General features: G+C 47.8%; 1 protein-coding gene across 1 annotated transcript; it reads right to left on the bottom strand.

Annotated features, from left to right (window-relative positions):
- Positions 1-381: 381 nt before the first annotated feature.
- On the bottom strand, positions 382-26119 carry SREBF2 (sterol regulatory element binding transcription factor 2). Its single transcript, XM_054631805.2, has 19 exons — positions 25898-26119; positions 21219-21605; positions 20121-20302; positions 18833-18973; positions 16834-17055; positions 15624-15738; positions 15248-15429; positions 14269-14461; positions 13145-13326; positions 11838-12111; positions 10967-11136; positions 10601-10769; positions 9911-10031; positions 8298-8407; positions 6891-7023; positions 6215-6383; positions 4862-5047; positions 3862-3973; positions 382-3240 (listed from the first exon to the last, which is right to left on the bottom strand). Exons 1-19 carry the CDS (start codon positions 25977-25979, stop codon positions 3020-3022), a joined length of 3351 nt encoding a protein of 1116 aa, XP_054487780.2. The 5' UTR covers positions 25980-26119; the 3' UTR covers positions 382-3019.
- Between the last annotated feature and the right edge of the window lie 150 nt (positions 26120-26269).

Raw genomic sequence — 26269 nt, 5'->3', positions numbered from 1 at the left:
TACCAGGGGGAGCAGAGAAACAAAGAGATGGAGCGAAAGGACATTGTTCTAAAGCAAGGTCAGGTAACAGCCTTCCTCCCCTAGAGAAGCTCCTAAAATTGCAGGCTTCTGGCTCAGCTCCACCTTGCTTGGCTCTGCTTGAGCCATCATCCTCTTGAGCAGCTTCCAGAGGAGCATGGAGACACCACACTTGCTCCTCCAAGGGACTTTCACTGCAAACGGTACCGTTCTGTTCTCTAGGTCATCCGGATAAAGGACTGACAGCTTCACGAGGCGCCTCTGAGGTTTTACGTCTCTAAAGGACTTTTCAAGCTCACCTCTGCTTAAGAGCAGCTGCTGGGTGGGATGAATAGAGCTAAGAGAAAGAGGGCAGGTGGGAGGTGGTGGTAACATTCATCTTTATTAGTTAACAGATGCTCAGAAGCCCTGGAACAGGGTTTTCAGACAGCAGGTATGTTCCCTGGGGAACTTCCCCACCACCAGTTGCATCTCATATCACAAAGCATCCCTACTCTGAACTCCATGTGGATAAATAGACTTTCTTCACATAATCCATAAAACAATTTCCTCCCACCCACAAACCAAAAAGTTACAGTATATACACACACATATAAAAAAAGTTGTAGGGACAGATGGACAGCAAATTTTTGAACAGTGTAGAAAAAACAGGGCAAAGATCCCTCACTCTGGAGGGGGCAGAGACATACCAGCCATGCTAGAACCCTTGGTACTTTATGCTATTCACTATTTGGGTATCAGCCCAACAGCTTCTCCCAGCTCCTGGCCCAGCCAGTACTCCCTGCAGCCCAGCCCCCAGGGCTCAGACTACCATGAGTGACAAAGTGAAACCTCAGCATCACTGCTTTCCCAAAGCCTCACCTCCCATTTTACTGAAGCACAGAACTGCCCACGTGCTGCACGCAGACCTGGAGAAATGCAAGGTAACTCAAGAGATTGCCACAGGCAAGGAGTTTCTGTATTTTAGGAAAAAAACTCCTTGACAAGGAAGACAGCATGAGAGCCACAGAAGAGGGGAAAAAAGTCAGGAGGAGGCAATCTACTCCCCCAAAACAGGATCACTGGTAAGCTCATGAACTTGGCAATGAGCAATCAAAATGTGTACAAATCAAGAGCTGTTCTGCACACGTAAGGTACCCGCTCAAAGCCAAAGCTGCTGCCACCAGAGTGTCCCCTACACTGATTGGACACTCTTGAGAGCAACCTCTTCCCCTCAAACAATGAGCTCCCCCTCCAACCACCGACTCCAGGAAGCAAGGGACACTCCAGCCAGTAGAACAGTACTGGCTATTGAAGCTGGGTGTCCACCAGCCATTCCCCAAACAAAGTGGGGGAGGTAGGCAAACACCTTCTGGTCCCCATGCTTTTGTCCACAGCTACAGACCACAATCACTGGGAACAGGCTTTGCTGGGAGATAGGTTTCTCCTGGCCCCAGTTTCCATATCCTTGAAGCCAGGCAAGTCCAGGACTAGCATTACCTGTGTTCAATTACTGCAGCATGCAAAACGGCCCTCCCAGATGCCAAAAGACCCTGTGCAAAGGGAAACCACAAGCCCTTATCTTTCTCCTCTCATTTTGAAGGAGCTCACGCCTCTCTGCAAGAGCTGGATACATGTAAAAGCTTCTTGTAAAACAGTCCAAGTTTGCAGGAGCTGGGCAGTACAGGCTTGATTGGGACAGGATGGGTTTGGATGGCTGCCTGTATCTAAATGCTTTGAGCTGCCAACATGGAGAACATGCCGGCCGTACACATGGAGGAACAGCAATGCCCACTTGCCAAATGCTGGTTTCCACTTATGCACATGTGAGAGGGCAACCACTCTGCACTTCTTTGGAGAGATGCAACAGGAAAGGCAGAGAGAAAGAGGGCGAACCGTTCTCTCCCTGTCCCAAATCCACCTCCCACTCCTGGAAAGTCACAGGCAATTCAACACCTGCAAGTCAAACTGCTTGGAATAGCAACGGTAACAAAGCTGGGAGACTTGCACCCTAAACCAGTGCCTTCCAAATCCTGCAGAAGCTGTGGAGGAGTTAGAGAAGGTAAGGAGAAACACCTGAAGACAAGTTCTGGGACTGGGAGTTGAGTAACATAAAAAAATTGTTTCTAAAAATTGTTTCTGCATCAACAAAAAGGCACCAGAGAAGCATTCACCCTTCATGCCAAGTGCAGGGCACTGCATGTCCACCTCTGCTGCCACCCAGCACCAGATGACCAGGGATGCCAAGGTCTTCTATCAGGCTCTGCTTGTCGCAGTCTGCCACAAACCCACCCCCTGCTGAAAACTGGAGGCAGCTATCACAGGAAAAGACGCATGAAGCAGAAGGGAAAGGAAATCTGCTGCATTGTTCCCCATGTTTTTGTAAAGCCACAAACATTCCTATAAAAAAACCTGTATAAAAACTGTAGAGAAATTTTCCAGGCAGTACTGGCCCCAAGCGATACTCCCAGAGCACCTAGGTAAGTTGGGTCTAGGGGGCTTCAGTTTCCTGACACACAACTCAAGGAAAGCTGGTGCCTTCCCCTCTCTTTTGGGAACAGCCTTAGGTCCCAGCAGCCCCATGGGACAAGGCTTGAACAGATCCTCTGCCCTCCCCAGAGATTTCCTTTCTGCAGAGGTGTTTGGAAAGGGAACAAAATACCCCTGAGGACAGACACGGGATGTGCCACTTCTCTATGTCGTGGGCTTGTGGGCTTCTCTCCCAAGCAGGGACGGGTGATTTGTGTTGGGGCAGCGCTTCTCAACAGCCCCAGGCATAGTGACAAAAACCACGACTAGACAGATTCCTGCTGCAGTGCCTGAGAACAAGCAAGGAAGCTAGTAAAGCTAAACCTGGGGCAAGTTTAGAAAAAAATAAAACCCAAAACCCTCCCTCCCTCTCCCACCCTATCCTGATCCCACCAGCACAGCCCTAACCTAGCACTTTTTCTAAGGTCCAGAAGGGAAGTCCAGGCCGATGCTCAACCAGGCTGTCTTTGCACAAAGGGAACCCCTGCCGGCGTTAGGAGGCAGCGATGGCCGTGCCCCCACTGAGCTTGACGATCATCTGCTGGCAGTCGTTGCAGGAGCGCTTGTCCCCCACCTTCTCCAGGGTGCGGGCGGCCTCGGCCAGCAGCACAGCGCGCTGGCCCGGCGACGACAGGAAGGACAGGGGGAGATGGCGGCAGGCCAGCAGGATGGCCGTGGCTCGCTCCCTTTGGCCCGGCAACGTGTCCAGTTCACCTATGGACAAACGATGAAGAGAGAAAACCCGTAACAGAGCTACCACCTGCATGAGAAAACCCCACCACACAGCCCTCAACTGCTTCTCCGGCTGGCATCCCCTGGCTGAGCCAAGAGCAGGGGGCACCCTGAGGGCCTTTAGGCTAGCAGAGGAGAACACTGAGCTAGAGTCATGTAGGAACTGTCAGTCTGGTCTTCTACAGAGGCAGTTCCTTTCAGCTCACTTCCTAGGACTCAACCCAACATTGCCATTCCTGCTTCCCATTCCCTTATATCTTTCATCTTTTGGCTCTTCCGTTTAGTATTCCCAGCTTCTGCCTTTGCACTGACTGCTCCAAACCCCAGACTGTCAAGTTCTTTGCACTTGTAGCTTCATGAAGGCAAATGTTTTCCAGTCTGTTTGCCAACACCTCCAGCCCAGGGCTCGTAGCTCATGTTAGCTGGCTTGTAGAGAACATGGCAGAAGCATTGCCTTGAGCCACAGGCTGATGGCAGCTCATTATCCTGACACAGCAGGAGACACTGCAGGTTTTATCTATGCCCCCACACCTTGCCCAAGCACTGCCCCCTCCCCTCCCAGTCCCACATGCAGTGGGTCACTGCCTGGGCCCCAGGGCTGACCTTGTTTGCTGCTCTGGGGCGTGCGCCGCCTCAGGCTGTGCTCCAGCAGCTGGTGGGTGCGGGTCGGGCTGGCCCCTGCCATCAGGCGCACGGTGGCCTCGTGGAGGAAGACCTGGAAGGGAAGGCAAGATGGAAGATGAGAGGTGGGCTGGCACAGGGATGATGCTGTGGCTGAACTGTCATCCCTCAGCCACGACATTTCAAGAGCAGAGCACTGACACCTTGACAAAAACAAGAGACCCATTTCCACGCTCCTCCCTCATCTTTCCACCTGTCTCTGGGGAATTTGCAGGTCAGGGCAACCATGAGGAAGGGGAAAAAAAATTGACACCTAACTGTGAGTGGCCTGGAAAGGGGGAGGATTGAGAGCAGGGAACAAGGTTGAAAAATCTGAGAGCAAACTTGGCACTGTGGTCCAGGCAGGATTCTCAACCTATGCTGCTAGTGCAGTGCTTTGGTAACAGCATCAAACTTTGGAATCTAGAGTTTGGACAACACCAGGACAACTCTCGTGTCCAAATATTAGACTCTACTTCCTCAACAGAGGCTTAAAAGTAGATAAACTGAAGAGAAGCGGGGAAATGCCAAGAAAAGCACCTGGGGCTCTACAGATGCAGAAGGCATTTGACCCTCCAGCTACTCAGCAGAGCCAACACAGCTGAGGAAGCTTCCTTCCACACTCCCCAGAGGGACAGACCCAGTCTGAAGCCACCTTAATAGACAGGATGCCATGGTTTTGGCAATACACATGTGCTGATGGTTTTCCATGCAGAAACTAAAGGGGATACTTCCCCACATGCACTGAACTCCCACAGGAGCCTCCCTCATCCCCCACCAACAGAAAGTACAGAGGCTGGTAGTGGAAGAACATCCCACCCCAAGTATCCAAACCACCCAAGCTCAGATACACCCTGTGTTTCCAAGGGCACCAGCTTCCCATCACCCCACGAAGGGCTGTAGACAAGCTGGAGGTGGAGCAGGCAGGGAGGCAAGCCATCACCTTGCGGTAGGCGGGTCTGAAGCTGTGGGCCAGCTTGCGCAGGCTGCCCAGGTCGCGCTGGAAGCCCGTCAGCTCGGGGGCTGAGGCGTGGTAGGTCTCACCCAGCGCCTGGCTGGCGTTGGCCTGCTTCTGCCACAGGCTGGTGCGGAGCGAGAGCAGCAAGTCACAGGCCAGCAGCTGGATCATCTGCAAGAGCCAAGATGCCCAGGCACAGGCTTTTAATAACACATAGCACCGGGTGAGTAACAAACTACATGGCGGCTGACACAGCCCATGGGAAGGAACCACAGCACCTCCTGTGGGGCTCCCCTGCCCTCCCCCCGCTGTGTCAGCCTACCACAAGGCACCAAAGGGAGCAAGCCTTTGCACTTTGCCCAAGTGGCATCTCTGGACCAAGACAAGGAAATGTGCCAAGGGCACATTGCATCAATGTTACATGCCCTTGCCTGCACCTTTCACAGGGATCAATGCTAACAAACACAAACTGATCCCATGGAAACAGCCTCCTGCAGAGGTTTTCCTGCCCAAAAAGTGACACTAACTAGTGGAAAAACAGCAAAGACAGCCGTGCCACCTGCAGAGAAAAAAAGAGGCAGTCACGGCACAGCCGACAGCAGCTGCCAAACCCCTTTTCCCCATCTGCTGCTGCCCCCTAGCACCGCTCCCGGCTCTGGGAGGGCTCTCTGCCTGTGCTGCTGAACAGAGAGTGCCTCTGTACTGCACTGCAGAAACATTGCACAGTCACTGCCACAACATGCAATGCAACTACAATGCACTACAGCTGCCACCCAGAACGACGAAAGGGACCAGAACCACGTCCCATATGCCATGGAGGGAAGCTCCAGTTTTATGTAATCCTGGAAAGAAGAGAAACAAGCCCCACACAAACTCAGGAGTAGCACAGCATAGTCACACTTCTGTGTCAGAGGATTCAAACATTCAGACCACATGAGTGTGGTCTGAAACAAGCAAACTTGACTTAGTGATTTCCTGTTTTACAGGTATCACCAAGTTGACCTGGAGGAGAGAGATGGATACTTTCCATCTCTGCAGGGCCAAATTCAAACTGGTCAAAGCACCAGAAAGGGGTGACAGCTACTGGCGCAAGAGGAGCAAGAGCTGACAACCATGCCAAGGGAGACAACACTGTACTTGTGGCTCTGCTTCCCCATACAGCAGAAACAGAACAATGGTAATGCCTTTTTCAAGGATAGGGAAGAAGCCTCCCCTCTAATCCCATGATCCACAGAGTGAATGGAGAATGCAGCTACAACAGAGAAGCGACACACCTGCAGCAAGACCAACCTTACAACCAAGACAGACCATGTGTTATCTCAGGCTTACAATGCTTACATTGTTGAGGACAGTGCTGGATGTGCCACTGCTCATGTTGAGGCTGTTCCACAAGTGACTGCTGGCCCTCTCACAGTGACCCAGGGAGCTCTGCTGTCCATCTGCCTTCCCAGACAGAGAGGCCTGCATAGCTTTACACATGTAGAAGGTAGCTTTCACCAGGGCATTCCTGAAAGAGAAAGCAGGTGGCTTTCAAGCAACACCATGTCATGCTGCTACAGCATCAGCTTTCACTCTCCCACCTTCAAGAGATATCATCACTCCTTAGACAGAAAAAAGATGACAATTGTTCCTCACCTACACACAAAGAACAGAGAAATAAGAGAAAGCTGGCAAAGATTCTTTAGTGCAAAAGAACAGAGATGGTGATACCATCCTTTCCATCATCATGTGAGTTTTGGTTGATTTTAGAAGGTGGGAGACTATGCAATTAGAACAAAGCCAAAAGACATCCCTAAAGAAGCAACTATGACTGTGACTTCCAGTCCACAGCTTTACTATCAGTCTGCAAGCCTTGACCTACACGTGAACTACTGAGCACACTGGCTCTTGCAGAGCACAAGAGACATGCAGCTCCAGAGCACAGGTAGGTGTGACTCTACAGAACAGCACTGGGGAAGGAGTCACCCCTGTTTAGAAGGAGCAGCAGTTTGAAAAGCGTACGAGGCCTACGCACTCTGACATCTCCAGGGACTTTGGCATGCGCTCCACTTCTGCAAAATGTGACCTCACAGCTGCATCGTCCCCTCTGAGCCAAGCGATTGCCATGGCCACGGCTGCTGACCACCACCGGCACACCACGTCGGGACCTGCAAAACAGAACCAGCGCCTGCAGCACCTGGCTCCCTCACACCTGGGGAAGCGGACCGGTATCACAGGCCCTTGGCAGTGCCTTCCTCTGGGATTGATGCTAATGAGCCCAAACTGATCCCATGGGAACTCAGCCACCCATGTGAATGCTGAAATGTGCTGCAAGAACACAAAGGAACTTGGCAGCCTGCAAACACCCTACATCTGACTGCAAGCAGAGTTTTGGATGGCATGTTTGTATCTTGTCAACAAGAATGTATTCCACCATCTTGTCTAGAAATTTGTTGACTTCCTTCCTGACAATGATCTCCACTCACCACCCCAAAATAACAACTCCAATCATATATACACTCATGATTGGCACTGATCACCATTAAGACAGTACATTGGGTTCCCTATAGAATTGCCTTCATTATTTAACATCCCCTCAAAAACTTCCCAAAGCCTGCTTAGGGCAAAAGGACATATGTTCTGCTACTCTAACCTGCTTTTCAATTCCATGGCAATACTGACCCAAGAACAGACTTCCCTTTAAAAAAATAATTATTTAGTTTTCCTACTATGTTTGCTCTATACATTTTAGGTACAGCACTTAATCTGTGTCTAAAGCTGCACCAGCATCCCAGTGAGCTGCCAGGTGCTGTCTGTACCAACACCAAGCTAAACAAATATTCCAGCAGCCTGTTACCAAGCCAGCCCAGATGAGCACATGGCTCAGAGGGATTCTGCAGCCCTTGCTGTCCCACTAAATATACACCAAGGGACCAAAACAAGCCCTCCCAATACATGCCCAGAGCTTGCTTACAGCAGAGGCTGCAGGTCTCTAGAGATTGAGGAATATATCCAACAGTCACTGTGAAAGTGGGGGCAACCCAGTTCAATAGGTAATTAAATGGAAAAAACCCTTCCTGTACTTCAACTGCAATGCTGCTGTGTTTGTTTATATGCTCCACCCTTCCTCTCGCTTTGCATTGCTAGGAGCAAGCTCTCAGGCGAGGGCACAGGGTTCAGACTGGAAATAAAATATTGCCCAACAACACAGATAGCAGCAGTCCCTGGCTGGGCACTCAGCATTATAACACAGAGCCAAATTTATAAGCCTTCTTAATTACTTTCTTCCAGTCTGAGCTGTGGTACCACACTGGCATGCAATCAGGCCTCACTCCAAGGACTGCATTTCTCCTTGACTAGAGTTTGAGAGGCAGCAGGGAGAGGAAATTTGTATTGGCAGTAAATCCTGCATCTGAAAGTGCTTCAGTTCTGCCAGACTTACCCAGGGCAGACTTGAGTACGGAATTGCTGGCAAAGGGTGGGGCTCCACTTCCCATTGAGTCCAAGAAAGAGTTGAGCAATTTCAGGTACTCCATAGCACCCGAGAATTCACTGAAACAAGGAACAAGGCAGATCTTTGCTATGCTGTCAAACAGAAAATACCAAGGCACTTTTTGTTCACAAGTCATGTTTAAACAGTGCTGAACCTTTAAGCCCACAGAAAGTTCAAGCTCTACAAGTAACACAACACTGGTGGACTGAAGAGACCACCCCATGAATAGAAGTGCAGAGCAATGCTCTGAGAGGAACAGCTTCACACCTCCCCTTTCATGACCACCAGCACAGAACTAGATTTAACCTCAAGGCTCACTTCAAACATAGACATACATTACAAGCTGATTATAGGCTCCTTTTCAGTGACTGCCTCCAAAAGAGGCTGAACTACACCTCTCTGATTATTTGCACATATACAAATATGTAAGAATGGAAGTGACAGTATGTTCTCAGCACTGGTCAGAGAAAATAGCATATGCAGCAATGACCTAATTTAACTGGGACATGCTACAGATGAAGATCTTGAGCTCCCACCCCTAGAGTGGACAAAAAAGCTTGCTGTTGTACTAGATCTAGTTCTTCCCGTGAGGAGACAGGACTTCCACAACTATAGTGACAACCCACCTCCCTTATACAAATCCTGTTACCTTCTCTCAACAGCAGCATCTGATCACCAGCAATTAAACCAATCTGTTGCTCCTTCTCTGCCAGGAAACGGACGAGATTGGGAAAAAACCCAAAGCTACAGAGTATTTTTCCTACACAGGTAGGGAAACTGAATTATCTTCCCATCTGAGGCTTTTACCCACACTTTCTGGGGACACGATCCTTACAGAGCTTCCTATATATGTATGTAGCATTTGCCTGGCACCAGCATATCTGGAGATCAGCAAGAAACAGTGCTGAATTACTAGCAAAGGCTGGGTTCCTGCTTCCTGCAGAGTCCAGGAGAAAGCTGGACATGGTTCAATACAAAAAGCTGCTGTTTCCCACCTATTTTCTCCTTTCATTTGGTGAAAGAGCTTAGAGACAATGACAATTATGTTCAACATAATCTTTACTCTTCTTGCCACATGTCTGTTTGGTTCTTCACTGCAGGTAGATGTCACACTCAGTCAGAAGAACACCCATGCACAAAGTAGCAAGCTGGTGGGTTCACTCTCTGACCTGCCAGACCATCACACTCTAAAAGGCCCAGACATAGGTCCTGGTCTATAGAAGAGGTAGGTGCACACTAATTTTTGTTCTCCTGAACATTAAACTTTGTCTCAGCAGAGAAAGTGCCATCCATTTAGTCGAGCAATCAACCAGAATTACCCCAGCTAACACCAGAAATCCCCACCACTCCCAGGTTCACCTTTGACTTGAGAGGTTTTAATACCAAGAGGCAGAGCTTGCTCTGCTAATAAACAGTGGTGGTGAGACTAGCATTGTCGTTCCAAGCCTTTAACAAGGACTTAACCAAGCATTTTGCCCCACAGCACTTGGTCAGTGGTTATGAGCTCTGCCTCAGAGCCTGCTGCTGCGGCCAGCAGTGCCCAGTGGGCCACACATACTCACCATGACTCCTCCTCCTCTTGTCCTGCCACCTCTTTCCTAGTCTGAGGCTTCACAAGTGAATCCACTGCTCGCTCTAGCAGGTTCTCACAGAATGCCTGATGGACCTGTGCAATGGGATCCGCTAGAGAAGAAGGATAAACCAAATAATTTAACTTGCATATTGTCCCAGACACCTCCCAATACACTCAGAAAGAAGAATCAAAATGTAGGAAATAGCATGATGAAGAATAGTAGAAGGAAATTCTCAAGAAACTAATTGAATTATTTAGAGACTAAGTTTTAGGGCTTTTTTATCCTTTCAATCCCCTTGTAAAGCTGCAGTCTTTGACCAAAGATCCCTCTTGCACTTCAGCCTCTCAGCAGAACAGTGACAACACTGCGCTGCAGAGGATAAACCTTGGTCACCTCAAAGTCACTCCCCAGACATTCAGGGTCACCTTTGGGTTGTGTTCCAGCATATAAAGACACAAGCAGTATGACACAGCATAGGATACAAAGGGTGGCAAGCCAGACCCTGCAGGCTGAGGAGACATCTCAGCTTCTCATGCCCTCTCACCCATCAGAACCACAAGCAGGGTGGGGATAAAAGAACGCTCTCAATCATGACACCCACTTTTGTCCCAGACAAGAGTGGAGAGAATGTCTCAAAGTGCTGGGATGCCCCACACTTGGGAAATGAGTGTCTCTCACCAGGATTCCTCTGCGTGCAGTACAGGCTCTCCTTCGCAGCAGACTTCACCATCCAGCTTCGCTCCACAAAAAACTTCTGTCCCAGGGGGTGGCACAGCCAACGCAACGAGTCAGGAATGGCACTTCGCTCTGAGCTGCACAGGCTCTGAGCCTGGCTGAGAAAGTAGCTCTGGTGAAAGGAGAGGGCAAGATTGAGAACAGTGAGGAAAGAGCGGCACCACCAAGGACAAAAATCATATCATAATTGCAGGTCATATTAGAATTGTAGTGCTAGTAGATGCCCTCTCCAAGATACAGCAATGCCAGCTTCCAGGCTTTCCTAGATCTGTGCTTGAGGGTGTGATCGGGGAAGATAACACAACTCACCGCCAGGAAACCAAGCTTGCCTCCACAGCGGGTTTTCAAGCCAACTGCAGCTGTCAGGTGGATTTCTGCCATTGTGCTGGGTGGGATTTTTTCTTCTGCACACTCAGCCAGATTCACAGCACACAATGCCATGTGCAAGCCCGAGTAAGCTGAGCTGGAGGGAAGTTTACCTGTACCAGCAGGAGAAGGAAAAGTGTTAATTTTTAATCAGTAGTACCAGCTACTAAATACTATCACAATTTGCAGGGCTACTATCCTAAAGAAACAACAAGAACCTATTGATAAGAGAAGCTTACACTGCTGTTGCTTCAGCTGTTCTTACAGAGTTCTTTTATTGCATGAACCAACAACTAAACCAAACAATAAGCCTCAACCAATAGCTGTTGCCACCAGCACTAGAAGTAAAAAGTGCACAAACAAGACTAATCAACCAGTAAATAATGATGATGCAAAAAAAAGACCCTCAACACTTCCTGACATAAAATCAAAAGTCAAAGCAACAAGCACAAGATCAGAAACCAATACTGAGTCCTTTTCCCTAAAAGACCTTCATGGCCTACAAAAAAATTACACTCAACAATCTAATAAATCCATAATTAATTAGTTAATCTGACTTTGAGATGCTGCAGATGAAATTATAATTCTAAACAGCACTGAAACTAAACATTTGAAATCCCAGTCACATAATCCTGCCATCGACTAATGAACCTGTTGTGTTTTATTAAGTGCCTCCTAAAATTTGTCAGGCTAATTTCTAACAGCAGCCCTCCCAGAGGAGAGAGGCTGTAGTGCTCTCCCTTTATGCTCCAGGATCAGCTGAATCTCCTCATTCAGGAAAACCAGACAGCAGATCTGCCACCTCTGCTCCCACCTGTTATGTGGAGCTGATGAAGCTTGTGATACGCCAGGGCAGCATCCCGAGCGCTGGTCTTGGCCTCATCCTCGAATCCCGCAGTGGCCTCCCTTGCCCGCCACTGATGAGAAGTCCTCTTCAGCAACCACCGCACCAGGGCCAGCTTCTGCAGGCTGTAGCGGATCACATTCCAGGACAGGCTGCAGGCCAAGTCCAGGCGGGAAGCTGGCAGTGCTCGCCCGAGTACTGACAGGCAAGTCTGCAGGTTTGACGCAGCTGCAGCAAAATCACCCTGCAAATAACACAACGAAAGGCTCAGCAACAAAGATCGCTATCAGAGACACTTTGGGACCTCCTTGGCACTGTGAGCAAGGCAAACTCATGTGCAAGTCAGGACAAGATCTTTAGCAGAGGGACATCAACATAGAAACTGAAAACATAACAACAGTTTACACCAGCTTGAAATCTGGCCCTAAATATACTTTCTACACGTGGTTCTGATCCTGTACTCCCTGTGAGACACATCAGCACTAGATGAAAAGAGCTTCCTGCCTTGTCAAACACCATGGAAATTTCAGGGTCCCTCAACAATATGTTGCATGTAATGTTATGATGTTGGGATGTTGGAGGACACAAGACAGATGATGGACTTTGGACCTGGTTAACATAAGAGATTTGATAACAGGATGCCTTAGCAAAAGCAAATGGAACTTTGAAAATTAGACCTAGATTGCAAGAAGATTAAATCAAGTGGGTTTAGTGGAAAAAGAAAATCCCATTAAACTCTGCAAGCAAGAGATGTTGTTACATGCCTAAATTTGTGTATGTGATTTTAACCTAATCACTGTAGTACAGATTACTAGTCTCCCTGAAATAGTATATAAGCGTTGTATCCCACAATAAAATCAGATTCTGATCACCAAGTCAGTCTCCCCGTCCCTCTCCATCACCGGTATTATATTATAATGTTTCCTCAACAATAAAGAAGACTTCCAAGAGGCTAGAAGACAGCAGACAGATGAAGCAGAGGGCCAGATTCTGGACAAAACCCAAGATGTTGCTGCCAGAAACTAATACAAGATGCAGTAGCTAGCAACAAGGACAGAAATTAGGAGCCTCTTCCATTGCTTCCATGCCTCGCTAACTTAAGCTGAGTAGGACAGTAATCTGCTCAGAACAACCTGGCATCAGCTTCTCTGAAATCACACAGGATGATCCACTCAAGGAACACAGTATCTTACAAGTGCCACTGCCTCACTGGGAAACATTTACCCACAATCCCATCTAAAAGATGCATTTGATGCAAAACAACGAGTCAACTTTACCCGTGCCAAATCCAGGTCCGCTTGCTTGCGGTGCCTCCAGAAGGTGACCGAGGACCTTGAGTGCAGCCGGGTCACTGGCTCTCCATGCACAAGGAGCTTTATAAACACACTCAGTACAATCACTCCGTTCACGAGCCACAGGATTAGGGTGGGCATCACCCAACCGAACCAACCAGCTGCATCTACAAAGGATATCCCAAAAAGGAAAGTTAAAATCTAACCTGGACACCAAAAGCCTGGCAATACAACGAGTGTAGACTCCAATGGATGGCTTGCTATGCTGGCCACGTGTTTAATCAGCTTTTGCAAAGAGTGCAGTTCAATCAGGAAATGCCTATACCAACACCTCTTAACCCAAACTCCAACCCTCAACATTCCCAACTAAATGATTATTTTAACAAGATTGATGTATTAAAAAAAATTATCAGCACTTAGTTTTCCAAGAGCTGTCTTCTGATTTTTCTGTAAGACACACTCACAGGTACTCAATACTCCAGTATCATTTTCCAATCTTTGTCAAATTTACAAAGCAACGCTGAGGAACCATATTTATCAGTCAGGAAAACAATCGCATGCCTACAGCATCCCCCCACCCTCTCCTAAGCTGAACTTTTAACTATGAATATTAGGGAATGAGTGTATCAACAAGCCCAGTTGCAAGACTCCATAGCAACAGTGTAGTAATACTTTATGATTAAGTGACAAAAATCAGTCAGTTACTTTAAAATCAAAGTGAACATGCTTCAAAGACTGGTGAAACAGGAAGACGCCCCTTACCCTGAACTACTTTTCAAGGCTCTATGCCAAAAACCCAAGCTGCTGGGCTACAAATAGGTGCCACCTCTACCTCACCATAAAACCATGGCTGGTTTTATGCAAGAAGAACACTGGATGTGAATTGGAGCCACATCCAAGCTGGCTCTCCTTCCATGCCCTGCCCCACAGTTACTGCCCCTCCCCACCCACTAAACAAAGGTTGTACAACTCCCTGAACACACAAACCCACCCCGCTAAACCACAGCCACCCTTCACTTTGTGACCTGCAGCCTTCACAGTTGCAGGTGGCTTTTAGGGAGACTGTAAGGCTGGACATCCCCATGGCCCAAACCATGCCAGCCCTTTACCTGACTCGATGGTCAGCACATTCCTGCCGGAGCCATGGCGCACCAGGCTGTCGGACTCGGGGCTTCCTCGCGCGTCCAGGAGGGACGTCAGTGGATTGAAGGAAAGGCAAAGGAACGTGAGAGCACACAGGAGGATTCGAGAGCGATCCACCATACCAAGCGCCACAGGAGGAGAGTCAGGCTCATCTTTAACCTTCAAGGGAATAGGAATGGAGAGAAAAAGGAGAAAAACCCCAATGTTTACCATTCTGGAGCACAAAAAATGTTTATGCCGAGGAAGGGGTAGGGAAGAAGGAGAAACAGAACATGTATAAATTTACTTTTGAGCTCCAGATCAGCAAGAACTCCAGTAAAGCTTTTCTTAAGTTAATAAGATAAGGCTGAAATATTTGACTGTCTCCAACTTCCTTCTGTGTTCAGTCATGTCAAGTATTAACTGTGACTGTATCCCTGGGTTAGGCTAGGATTAACCTTTGCTGCCCCTACTCTTTTGAGGATCTCCCAGAAAACCCACTTCTGTGGTATCCATAAAACAAACCCATAAGCCCAATACAGCTAACAGCTTTTTGTTACTCTGATTACTTATGGTCTCATAAACCACAACTGATGTCATCAACCATTTCCAAGTTCTTCTGCTTTACTCACTGGACATACATATCCTGGAAAGCCTTGGGCTTCTTGAGTAATGAACATGCATTCTAAGTCCACAGAGAGTGTACAGGGGCTGAAGGATAAGTACAGTTCTTCCAGCAACTAAAGGTAGGGCTCAGGTAATACAGCTCAGGAAATAGTCTCAGTAATTTAAAGAAAGATAAAACACAAACATGCACCCTCCTCACCCTTAAAGACGATCTCTAAGCCCTGCAAATCAGCTTGCCAGATGTCTGCTGGTTCCACTCTTGAGAATAAGAACTCAAATTCTGGCTCTTAAATATCCTGAAGAAGATAGCTTGAATTTGACAGCTAAAGTCACAACTACCTTTGCATCATCAAGGAGAGGGCTTCCTGGCTCTGAATCAATGGAATAGGGAGAGAAGCCAGCCGGAGATCCTGAATCAGAGGCTGGAGGAGACATCAGCAGCACATTCTGGTTGAAGTCACCAATCTTCAGGTCTACATCATTGTCAACCAGACTGCTCAGGTCAATGCCCTTCAACAGCTCTGAAAAAAATCAGAGTGCATTATGTACATGTTTCTCCATCCTGACTCCTGTCAGTAGCTCTCAGATTGGCTCAGTCATCTGGAGTAACACTGGCCACTATCAATACAACCTCTGTGAAGGATAGGAAACTACAAGATACATCCTACATCCATGCTGACTGCCTCCCATCTGCTACAGAGCCTCCACAACTTACTGTTTTTTTGGTTAGCCAGCTTCAGAACCATGTTCTCCTGCCTCAGCTTATGGTTAGCTTGCTGCAGGTATTTAATGTAGTCAATGGCTTTTCTCAGGACTCCAGACTTGTGCATCTGTAAGGAATTAAATGCACAAAAAAACAGTTTATATTAAGAGCACCAAAGGATCACTCCTGCCTGTAGGAATACCACAACCCTTTGTATTATGTGATGAAAAAAGAGCATAAAGGACTCTCAGCAGTTGCAAAGGAGCCATTAGCAGAGCATGCTCTGTGGGCAAGGTATCAAAGATGGACAAGGATGAGGTCTCTCTAAGATCTTTTAGAACAGTTCAAGAGACAGATTAACATCCAAGTTACAATGGACTTCCCACCTAGGTTTCAGCCAGAAATAGTCTTTTGAAAGCACGACAGTTTGCAAATGAAGTGGATCAATTCTGGGACAGAACGAGCAGCCTGATCACCGATAAATTCTGAGATAAGTAGTTCCCTCCTTGCCTTACTCACTTGGCCATCTCCCTGCAAATCCCTGCTTCCAGCAGCAGTGGGCAAGTTTATCCTCTAAACATAAGCCAAAAGTACTATGAAGCCACTGCACAACACACGTTTTCAAAAGCTTCCACTTCCAGCAATAGGTGACTTCACTAGTGCACTGATTTGCGCAGTAGGCACAGGAGGTATCAAGAATTCTACTGCCTGCCTCACCAGCACAAGGTAAAGCAAGTAGGAACAAACCCTGAATATGTGGTGCAAGAAAGCTTCCAGTATTTGAGCAAGCAGGAGTTTTTACAGCTCAGTGTCTACAGGAAATAAACTGGAAAGATCTGTAAACCCTCATCCTTACTGCAGTCACATGGAAAAGGAAACTTAATTGAAGCAAGATCTGGTTTAGCAGAGTTATCAAAACATCCACTTGGATATTCTAGCTAGAGGGCCTATTTTAAGTTAGACCTAATTAATATAAGAACAAATGCATAAGGTATAGCTTATTTTCAAGAAACAGTACCACTAGCATAGTAAAATTAATATTTTACAGATGACCCTTCCTGAATACAATATGGAACACAAGTGATTCTCACCAGTCTTAGCCCAACACACATGTACATGCCACTAACAGCTGCATGTACCAAATGCTTCATTTGGTAGAGCAAATGAGCACCTGCAGACAAGTATTTGTGACACCACATTTGCACTTATCTCCCATCTTTACCTTAGCATCTGTCCCCATGACGAGGTCCTTCAGCTCAATGATTTTGTCATTTATGGATGACCGGTAGCGCTTTTCAATGATGTTGTGAGTTGTTCTCCTCTCTCCTTCTTTGGGTGGTTCAGGTTGCTTGACACCGCCAGGAACTTGTTTGATAGGCACCTTTTCTTGTCCCACCATCACTGGCATTGTGGTCAAAATGGTCCCATTGCTCCCAACAAGGGTCTACAAAGACCAGGCATAACAAGTGTCAAAAGCAATCAGCCAATTTAGATAAGGTTTATGATGGCAAAAGAAGGAATAAACAGGAATCAGGAAAAGTTGGTACAGCTCAGAAAATGTGTGAGATGCCAAAATCCTTCCGTCTTTCTTGGTTGGCACAAGCATTGGCACAGCAACACAGGAAAAATCTGTCACTCTGGCTCCCACACTGGTCACTGTGGAATAGGAACATCTCTTGCTCTCCAAGCACATCAACACTTCTGCCAGTACTATGCTCTGTTCATCCACTTAAATAGAGAAAGGGACTAAAGCTCCTCCTTGTTCCCACAATCTTTACACTCCAAGTGTCAAAATCCACCTTTTCTTTGGACAGTCATGAAAACAGCAACAGCCTACACTACTTCCAATGACACAAGCAACAACAATGCTGGAAAGGATCCAACTATGAAAAAACAACCTTTGGCTTGAGGAACACAGTTCAAATTGATTTGAATTTCATTAGATGAAAAAAAAAAACAACCCATAAGCTATAAAAATGGCTTAATATGAGGAACTAAGACTAATGAGTGATATACAGCAGAATGGAAAGCTCAAACTTGGGCATCTAGATGTAGGACAGACCATCTAAGCAAACTAAGGCAGTATGTACTCAGAAATAAAAAATGATGAATCCCACCAGAACAGCTGCACAGAGGGGCTCCTAGGACAGCTGTAATGAAAGAAAGTTCAGACTGCTTAATCCAGCAAAGCGAGATTTAGAAAGGCACATGTGCTCTCTGAATTACACCAAGGATCAGGGAAGCAAGTAGCTATGGAGAGTAAGAGTTATTTCTGTCAAGAGACAAACATAGTAACTAGCCTAGAGCAGCTAGCCATGAGAATAAACTAGTAATGAGCAATTTCAGAAACAATTTTGACTGAAATAGTCTTCTAATTGGGATACCAAAAATTAATTCAGTTTCACTTCAAGCTGGAACTTGACAAATAAGTTAATTTAGGTCCTATACCTTTCCTTGGCTAATATCCACCTAATTTCAGTGTGTTCAAACATGCCTCAGATATACACAACCTCGTAAGCCTCAAGTTGTGTAAAAACACCATCTAAAAGCAAGCAGATTATTGAAGATTTTAGCCTGGCTGCTAATAAGTATCTAAGAAGCCTACCATGCTATTGCAAAACAAGTCAAAATTTAGATCCACACTGAAAAGCTTATCTCCCCCAGTAAATATTTATACAAAGATATCTGTTCAGAACATACACGACCATAATGAATGTTTCTTTGGGGGCATAAAGTTCTAAGACTTGATTAGGAGTGGAGGCCATGAAGCACAATTGCCACCTCCAACGATTATGACAAATCCTCCCTGCAAATGCCCTCTGAAAAGCAGTTTAATTAGTTGTCACAATTAATATACTACTATTAGACACTACTGAGAGGCAAAAGAAAGTTCCACAGGTATTCCAAGCAAGTTAGCTTTTGGCTTCAAGTTAAAAACTAGACTGAGTTTTTAGGTCATATTCCTCGTAGTACCAGAAAAAGTTAAACAGAAATGTGCCCTTGATCTTTGCTTACTGGCCATGGGAAGGCAGCCAAACAATACAATCTGTGTATTTACCCTTGACAGAAACAGGGTATTACTTGCCCTGGACGTGTCTACAACAGCCCTCAAACCCCCTTCTTGTCTGTGCCACTGCAGAACACTAAGGCACAAATCTCTTCCTTGTGTTCATAGGAAAGGACATCAGTGAGGAGAGGGATGGAAGGACAGCCAAGGGTACCTGCAGAGCTGTGGTCTGAATGGGAGCAGTGAGTGCTGTCAGTGCTGGGTTCTGTACTGCAGCCATAACAGGATTGCCATCTGTTTTCAGGGTTGTCAAGACCAGGGAATCCGTTTTTATGATCTGAGGTTGGACGAGAACCTAGGTTGAAAAGAGTTACAGGTGAAGAGGAGAGCAGGCTCATATTTCCCTGCTGATCTCAGTAGCCAAAGGTAATCACTGACAGAGCTGTAATAGCTTTACAACTCAGTGGCTGGCAAAAGAGCAAGGTGAGTATTCCTTTGACTTGTACCCTGCATCACCTGGATGCTTTCCAATGCAAACCCTGAGTAGGAGACAGGCTGAACAGCACTGGATAGAGTGGGGCAGAGGAACAACTGGGACAGTGGTTTTCAAATCAGTCCCCAGAAGTAAACAAGTATATAAAAACACAAAAGAGCTGATGGAAAAGCTGCAATCCCCTCTCCAGTTACACCTATAATTAGCTCTCTACATTAACTGTCTGAGTATTCAGTCTAACACAGCTAGGACACTCTGCTTTGGCAAATACCCATAGTAGCTTCTCCCTGCAATTTCACTAAAAGGATCTGTGCCTTTAACATCAAGCAGATCAAAATCCACTGTAAGTTATTTTGCTCTTATTTCTTTCAAATATCTTGTTGATTCTGAGAACACCAGAGATGGCATAATACGACTGAACCACAGCAACTTTGTCATACTGAGTCTCACAGACAAACAGTTTCCTTTAATACAAAGATGCACAAGAGTGAAAAAAAATCACATGGCACTGTTAAACAGTAAAACTATTTTAAAAAAACATGACAGAAGAATTAAAAGAACACATTCTACTATCCTTATAAGTCCTTATAAGATGTGGTAGAGGTGATGGATATGCAAAGAAGGCGGCGAAAGTCAAAGAAAGCCTGTTCAAGTAGTTTTCAACTGGGTTTGGCAGTACCAAGTTAAAAAATAATTTTAGACTGCATTTAGTTACTGTTTTACTGAAAACAGTTGCTGAGCATTTCCCAGAAGTCACATCACATCTCACAACCAGGAACTCTCACATATGACCTGCATGAAGTAAAATGCTTCTGGGACACAGGCTGGCTAGAATCTCTCAGGTTTCTAAACCTCTCAGGTTTAGAAACATTTGTGCAGAAGCAATCCCAGCCAGGATCGCCAGCCCTACAGCTTCACCACTTCTCCCCAGACAAGCCAGGGGACCAGACTCACAAAAGCACTTTCTTGTTCTGCTGGATCCCCCCCATCATGCTGCATTTTTACTTACTGGAACCTGCTGAACCTGTGGTGCAGCAACAGTCTGGACCGTGGCAGGCGTTAAGGTCTGGATGGTGCCATTGGCAGCCTGTGTCAGCACTCGCTGGGCCTGCACCGTCTGCACCTGCTGCTGGATCGTCACCGGCTGGACCTGTGAGGATGTCACCAGGCTCTGGACCTGAGGCTGGAGAACTGAAAAGCAGAAGAGATGTAAGAAATGGTCAAGAGACACACATCCCCCTCCTGGAGCCTGGAAATGCTCCTAGCATCACCCCTCTTCTTTCCACTGCTTCTTAGTAGGCAGCATTAATCTAACACATCCCACATGTTGGGAAACGTCCAGCTGCTTTGGTGCTTTCTGCAAGAGGGCACTGCACCTCGAATAGCAGCTTTCCAGGAGGCACAAGGATCAGCTAAGAGAAAATGGAGCCAAAACCCTTTAGGCTGACAGCACAGGACTCTGCTCCAGTGGCATTATACAGGCCATCCAAACTGCACTTTCCCACTCCCCCTGCTCTTGGTGGACCATAGGATCCTATCCGTCATGTAAAGAATCAAAACCTACTGAAGAGAATCAAGTCATCCAGCATTCACAAAGGAAGATTGCTAAATATTCCTACAGGTGTGTCTGCTCAGTGCAGGCACTGAGCTCCATAGTTTGGTAGATAAAATGTGCCTTCATTCCAGACTGCTGAGTGGGATAGACTGGATCTGCCCAGCATACCCATCAGTGGAAGGACAGGGTTGCCAACAATGATGTTTTAAGACATCTTTTCTCAAGCCTCACAAGAGCCATAGGGCAGAAGGCCAGGATGGAGGAGAGGAGCAAGACAACAATTATAGTAAGAGGTTGCACAAAAACACTTAAGATCTAATTCCTGACAATTTCTCATGCTCCCCAACTCTAAAGCCACACAGGTAGGAGAAGGGACACCCCACAGGCAGCACCACAAGAAAAGGATCATCAGGCTTGTCATGGCTGAGGATGCACTTGGAGTTTGAACAGTGATGCCATTTCCTGCAAGTGCACCAGCACATCCAGAGCCTGAGCATCCTGGAATCTCGTGTGCACCAGGCACACCTGTAGCCTGAGCACCTCAAGCACTACCTTGGAAGCTTGTGGCTGCATTCTGGTAGATGACTGGCTGCTGGATAATCCTGGTCTGGGGAGCAGAGCTGAAGGTTGGTGTGATCATGACGGCCTGCTGCTGGAGCTGAGGCTGCACCGAGGGCCGCGGCTGCAGGACCGGGGCCGAGCGAGGAGGGGCTGCAGGCACCGTCTGCGCCGCTTTCACCGGCAGGCTCTGGAGCTGGGGGGATGCAGGGGGTGCAGGGAAGGTCTGCAGCTGCACCTGGCTGTAGGGCCGCTGCAACTGCGGCTCCAGGGTCCCGCTGCTGCTGCCGCCGCTGCTGCTGCCCTGGAAAGTGCTGGACAAGGGATCCATGAACAGGTCTGTGAAGTCTCCTCCCTGGTTATTGACAAACTGCAGCATCTCTGCAAAACAGAAGAAAATTTGTTCAACGCTATTTTGTCACCTGCATACTTTGACACCTGCCATTTACATCATGGAATTATGGTGCGTGTACACAGAAGGGAGCTCTGGGTCCTTCAAAACCTTCAGAGAACGTCACACCAATGCAACACCTCCAGAGAGAGACCAGGATGTGGCCAGCAACAAAGTACTGCTGCTGCTGTTCAGGGCAAAAAGTAAGACCCTCCCTCAACACTTTCCAGAGAAGAAGATCCAAGCACAGACTAGAATTTAAAACCACCTCCAATATATATCTAAAATATTAGTCTTGTTCCATCACTCCCCTTCAGTCTAATCTTTGCAGAAGGAAAAAACCAAGCACCTCTACAATTCCAGCACTAACCATTCTCCCACCCAACTTCTGGGAGCTTTCAAGTCCCCTGTCTGTACTGCCCCACAGAGTATCTGAAAAAGGAAGAGACAGGATAAGAATTCATCTTATCTCTCTTTTACTTACAAGCATAACAAAAATTGGGGAAAAACCATAAAAGGAAACACCACTTTATAAAACTGTGCCAGGATAAATCCATGCATGTGTTTAAAATATCAGAATAACTTTTTCTGTTGGTTTTATGCCTGCAATCACTGCACAACAGGTTTTCTCCATCCCACCTTCTCCAGGATTTTATGAACCCACATCAAGAAGCTCCTACTGCAACACTATAGGCCTTTCCCCTAGAGGTGAACATTTCACAACCAAGAGATCATTGCTCACAAGCAGAGCTTCTTCTTCCCTCCATCTAATCCAATTTAATACCTTAAGACATGTGAATGCTTTCCCTGATCTGTGTGCAGGCAGTGGCATGAGGAATCAGACATTCTTCCCCATCCCAGGACCTGTCCCTGCTGCACTGGCTCTTCCATGGTTTTCTGAAAGTCCTTTATCTTTTCTTTCTGGAAACAGGAAAAGAGGGGACCCACAAACCTAAGAGAGATTATACCAAAATAATAAATATGGGTTTAGGAAGCAAAAAATAGATTTCTTATTTATAGGAAAAAATACAGCAAAAGGCTTCTTACACCAGGACCTTTCTCATTCACAAACCCCAAAGGATGTCACTGCTGTGATTTATGAAGTTGGTTTGAAGCAGTAAACTTTTGACGAGAAGTTTCCATGGATTATATCCCAGCAATAGGAGGGCTATTAATTTTTCAGCTCTCTGAAATGCCACCCACACATTATCCAATTAATTTGTCTGACACTCCTTTGTCTGAAACAGAGCAAAGGGATGAATCCTCCTCCAAGCCTCCTGCTCCCTCAACACACATTTCAACATATTTCTGTGACACTACCACTCTTCCCTTTGGATAGCAATCCCTCCACACCCTGACACACATTTAAGCTCTGGCCATGACCACTGCTCTCAAGAACTGGAGTCTGTTGGAGGGAAGAGCTTGGGAGGAGATGTGTCCTCCTGACCTGTTCACAACCTGACACTAAATGGGGACGCACAGCTCCCCCAGCACGAGGCAGCAGTCACCCTCAGGGACCAGGTGGACCAAACCCTTGTCTCCACTCTTCACTAGAGGAATGAAAGATTTTTTTTTTCCTAATGCATTGCTTTAACTGGCTTTCACAAAACTGTTTCAAGTTTCAACTGTTTCAAGATCAACATCTAGCTGGATATTAAACAGCTCTTCACATTCCAACTGACTTCAGCTAAGCCCATCCCAAATAACCCTCACTACAATAAAACTGATAATCCAGACTACTTCCCAAACTCTGCATTTGATGGTATTGCTATTTCACTATCAGACAACACAACTATAATTAGGGAATAAACAAATCAGATGAGATTTGCTCTGGAAGAGTAAATTCCAGCATAAGAACAAAATTTTAAGCACTGTGTTTTAAAGAATGTTGTGTTCAATGCAGCAGATTTAACAGATTCTTTTAAAAACTACTCCTGCTCTCATAAGTTAAATCACATCTTTATGACAGACTTAACTTTGACTAAATGCAAGAAGTCTTAAACTTAATTTTTAAGAATTAAGACTGCCAGGAAGTCTGGCACTCTTAATTAAAACCCACCTCTTTTAAAGGGCTCAAGAGCTTTCCTAATAACCACACACAAAAAATTAAAAGCAAGAGAAACAGACAACACCCAAAATCTAAATCTCTGCTTTTAAAAACACTTTTGCCTACCCAGAAATCAGAATATCTACACTGACTGTGAGAAACCTCAGGTGCTTCTGGAGCCATCAGTGATAAACCAAGTGTCACCAGAGCACTGGCACCGTCTGTGCCAGAGAGGTATCTCAGGCCCTAAAGCAGAGTGACCTTACTGCAGAACAAAATCCCAGCCCAACCCAAGGCTAAAAAATGTCAACAAGGTACTACAAAACCAAAACCGAGCCCACCAAGGGCTTCTGCCACTTTCATCTGCCCAGGGCCTGAACACCTGGCAGAAAGGCAAGGGCTGGGCTGCAGCTGCCTCTCCCAGGCAGTGGCTCAGCTCTCCAGCACAGAGGCTGCTCTTCCTCACACTCCTGGAGGTGCTGTGCTCTGAGAAAAACAAAGCAGCAGAGACCTCAACCTCAATAGACAGAAACAAACTCTATCCTGAACCCTGATGTGCTTTGACCTCCCAGAGACTCAGACCTTGAACTCTGATGCTGCCCAGCATTGCCCGCCAGCAGGAGATGCCCATGGCTGGTGGAACAGCTTGTGCCGGGGCAAGAGGCAGAGCCTCTTGTGCCACTCTTGTGCCCTGTCTGGAAGTATGAGCCCAGTGAGCAGTGACATCCCAGAGCACATCCACCACAAAAAACCAAAATCCATGCAACAGGCAGTGAGGAGCCCCCTCAGTCTGAACAGGAGAGGAACACCCACAAGACGACTTTAAAACCAAATGAAAACCCATGGAAAATTTCAAACCCTGAGATGAATCCATGATGATGCACAAAAAAAGCAGGATTGTCACGTTCTTCCCCTGCCTTCCCCGGGAAAATCCACCCCTGGAGGTGGGGAGGAAAGTGAAGCTCGTTTTCCTAAGTTACTCATGGCTCTGAATCACACCTCCCAGGGCACACCTCAGTTCAGAGCCATTGTTGGGTTTATCAATTCCTCTCAGTTTCCGTATGGAACCTGAGACCTCATTACGTGGTGCTCAAACAACAGCAAACACCTCCTCCAATGTGCACTATCAAACTTCATGAGCAATAACCAAGCCCATTGCACTCTCATAAGGTACATTCTTCTTTTATAATCAAAGAAAAAAAGGAGTATAAATTTCACCCCAAGCTATGTGGCAAATCAGTGTCAATTAGAAGCCTAAAAGTACTGGTAAAATTTCATCTCCCAGCTGCTAAACAAGGATATTTTGGACACTGCCAAAACTGAGCTCTGTTTGGGATTACAGCCCAGCAGAGCAGTGAGCTAAGGCAGGAGCTCATCTCCACCAGCCTACAGCATAGACCACACCGAGAAATGTCATTTTAAATGGGGTTTTCAGGAGCTGCTCGGTGTCGCCAAAAATACACATAAAATAGGCGTCACACGCAGGCGCTTCATTTCGCTGCACTTCGGTGGAAAACAGGGGTTTTCTCACAGGTCTGCGCTGTGCCAGCGATGCAGTAAAGTTTTAGGATGACAGGGAAAATGGGAAATTTAAGCAGTTAGAGCTGCTGGGATGCAGGAGGGCTTGGAGGCTCGGCCTGCCACGGGCACTAGTGGAGGCACAGCCTCAGCCACCGTTTAGCACCTACTTTAAAGGAGCCACGAGGAAACACGGGGGGACCGTGGGCAGCGCCGCTCGCCCCGCGGGTCAGCGGCAGGGGGACGGGGGCAGCGCTTTCCCCGACCCCTGCCCACGCCGGCCACCGTGGAAGGGCGGGCTCGGCAGCTCGGACCCCACACCCCCACGGCCTTCCTGCGGCTACGGCCTCCACTCCAGGCGGGCGGCAGCCCCGCGAAAGTCGCTCAGAAGCGCTCCCCTGACAGGGCAGACACGCGTGGCCGCTCCCAGGCGGGCGCTGCCCGGCGGGACGGGCTCCACTGCCCCGCCTGTTCCCACCCGGGATGGTGGCACAGGGGGATGCCCGCTCCCGCCGCGCCCGTGGCAGCCCGTACCGCGTGGGAAGCGCCCCCACCCCGAACACTCCAGAAGCACGATCCAAGGACCACCTGCCCACGCCTCCTGCCCCGGCAGCCGCGGGCCCGCGCGGGGAGACCCGGGCGCTACCCCCAACACGCGTGGGGAGCCCACGCGCGCCGTCTCCACCCCATCCCCCCGCTCCTTCCCGCGGCGCCTACCGTCGATGTCGCCCAGGGTGAGCTCGTCGCCCAGCTCAGTCAGGGTGTCCATGCTCTCGGCGGCCAGCTCGCCGCCCTCCATGGCGCAGGGCCCGCCGCCGCCCCGGGCGCTCAAGCGGAGGCTGCTGCCGCTGCCGGCGGGCGCCGCCGACCCCGCGCCATCTTGGGCCGGCCCGCGGCCCCGCCCCCGCGGCCCGGGCGCGCGCGCCCCCCGCGGTTTGTTGTCAATGAGACCAGGTCGGGCCCGGCCAATCGGCGGCCGCGGCGGCGCGTGGTGTGATGGCGCGTCAGCGATCAGCAGCTGTCATTAGCATAGCCCGCCCCGCCCCCGCGCGCTCAATATTCATGAGGGGGCGGGGCATCGCCGTGCGT

This window comes from Agelaius phoeniceus, chromosome 5 (assembly GCF_051311805.1).
Source record: "Agelaius phoeniceus isolate bAgePho1 chromosome 5, bAgePho1.hap1, whole genome shotgun sequence".
Taxonomy (NCBI): Eukaryota; Metazoa; Chordata; class Aves; order Passeriformes; family Icteridae; genus Agelaius; species Agelaius phoeniceus.
Note: the sequence above shows the minus strand (reverse complement) of the source record. Positions and strands in the feature narration are given on the sequence as shown.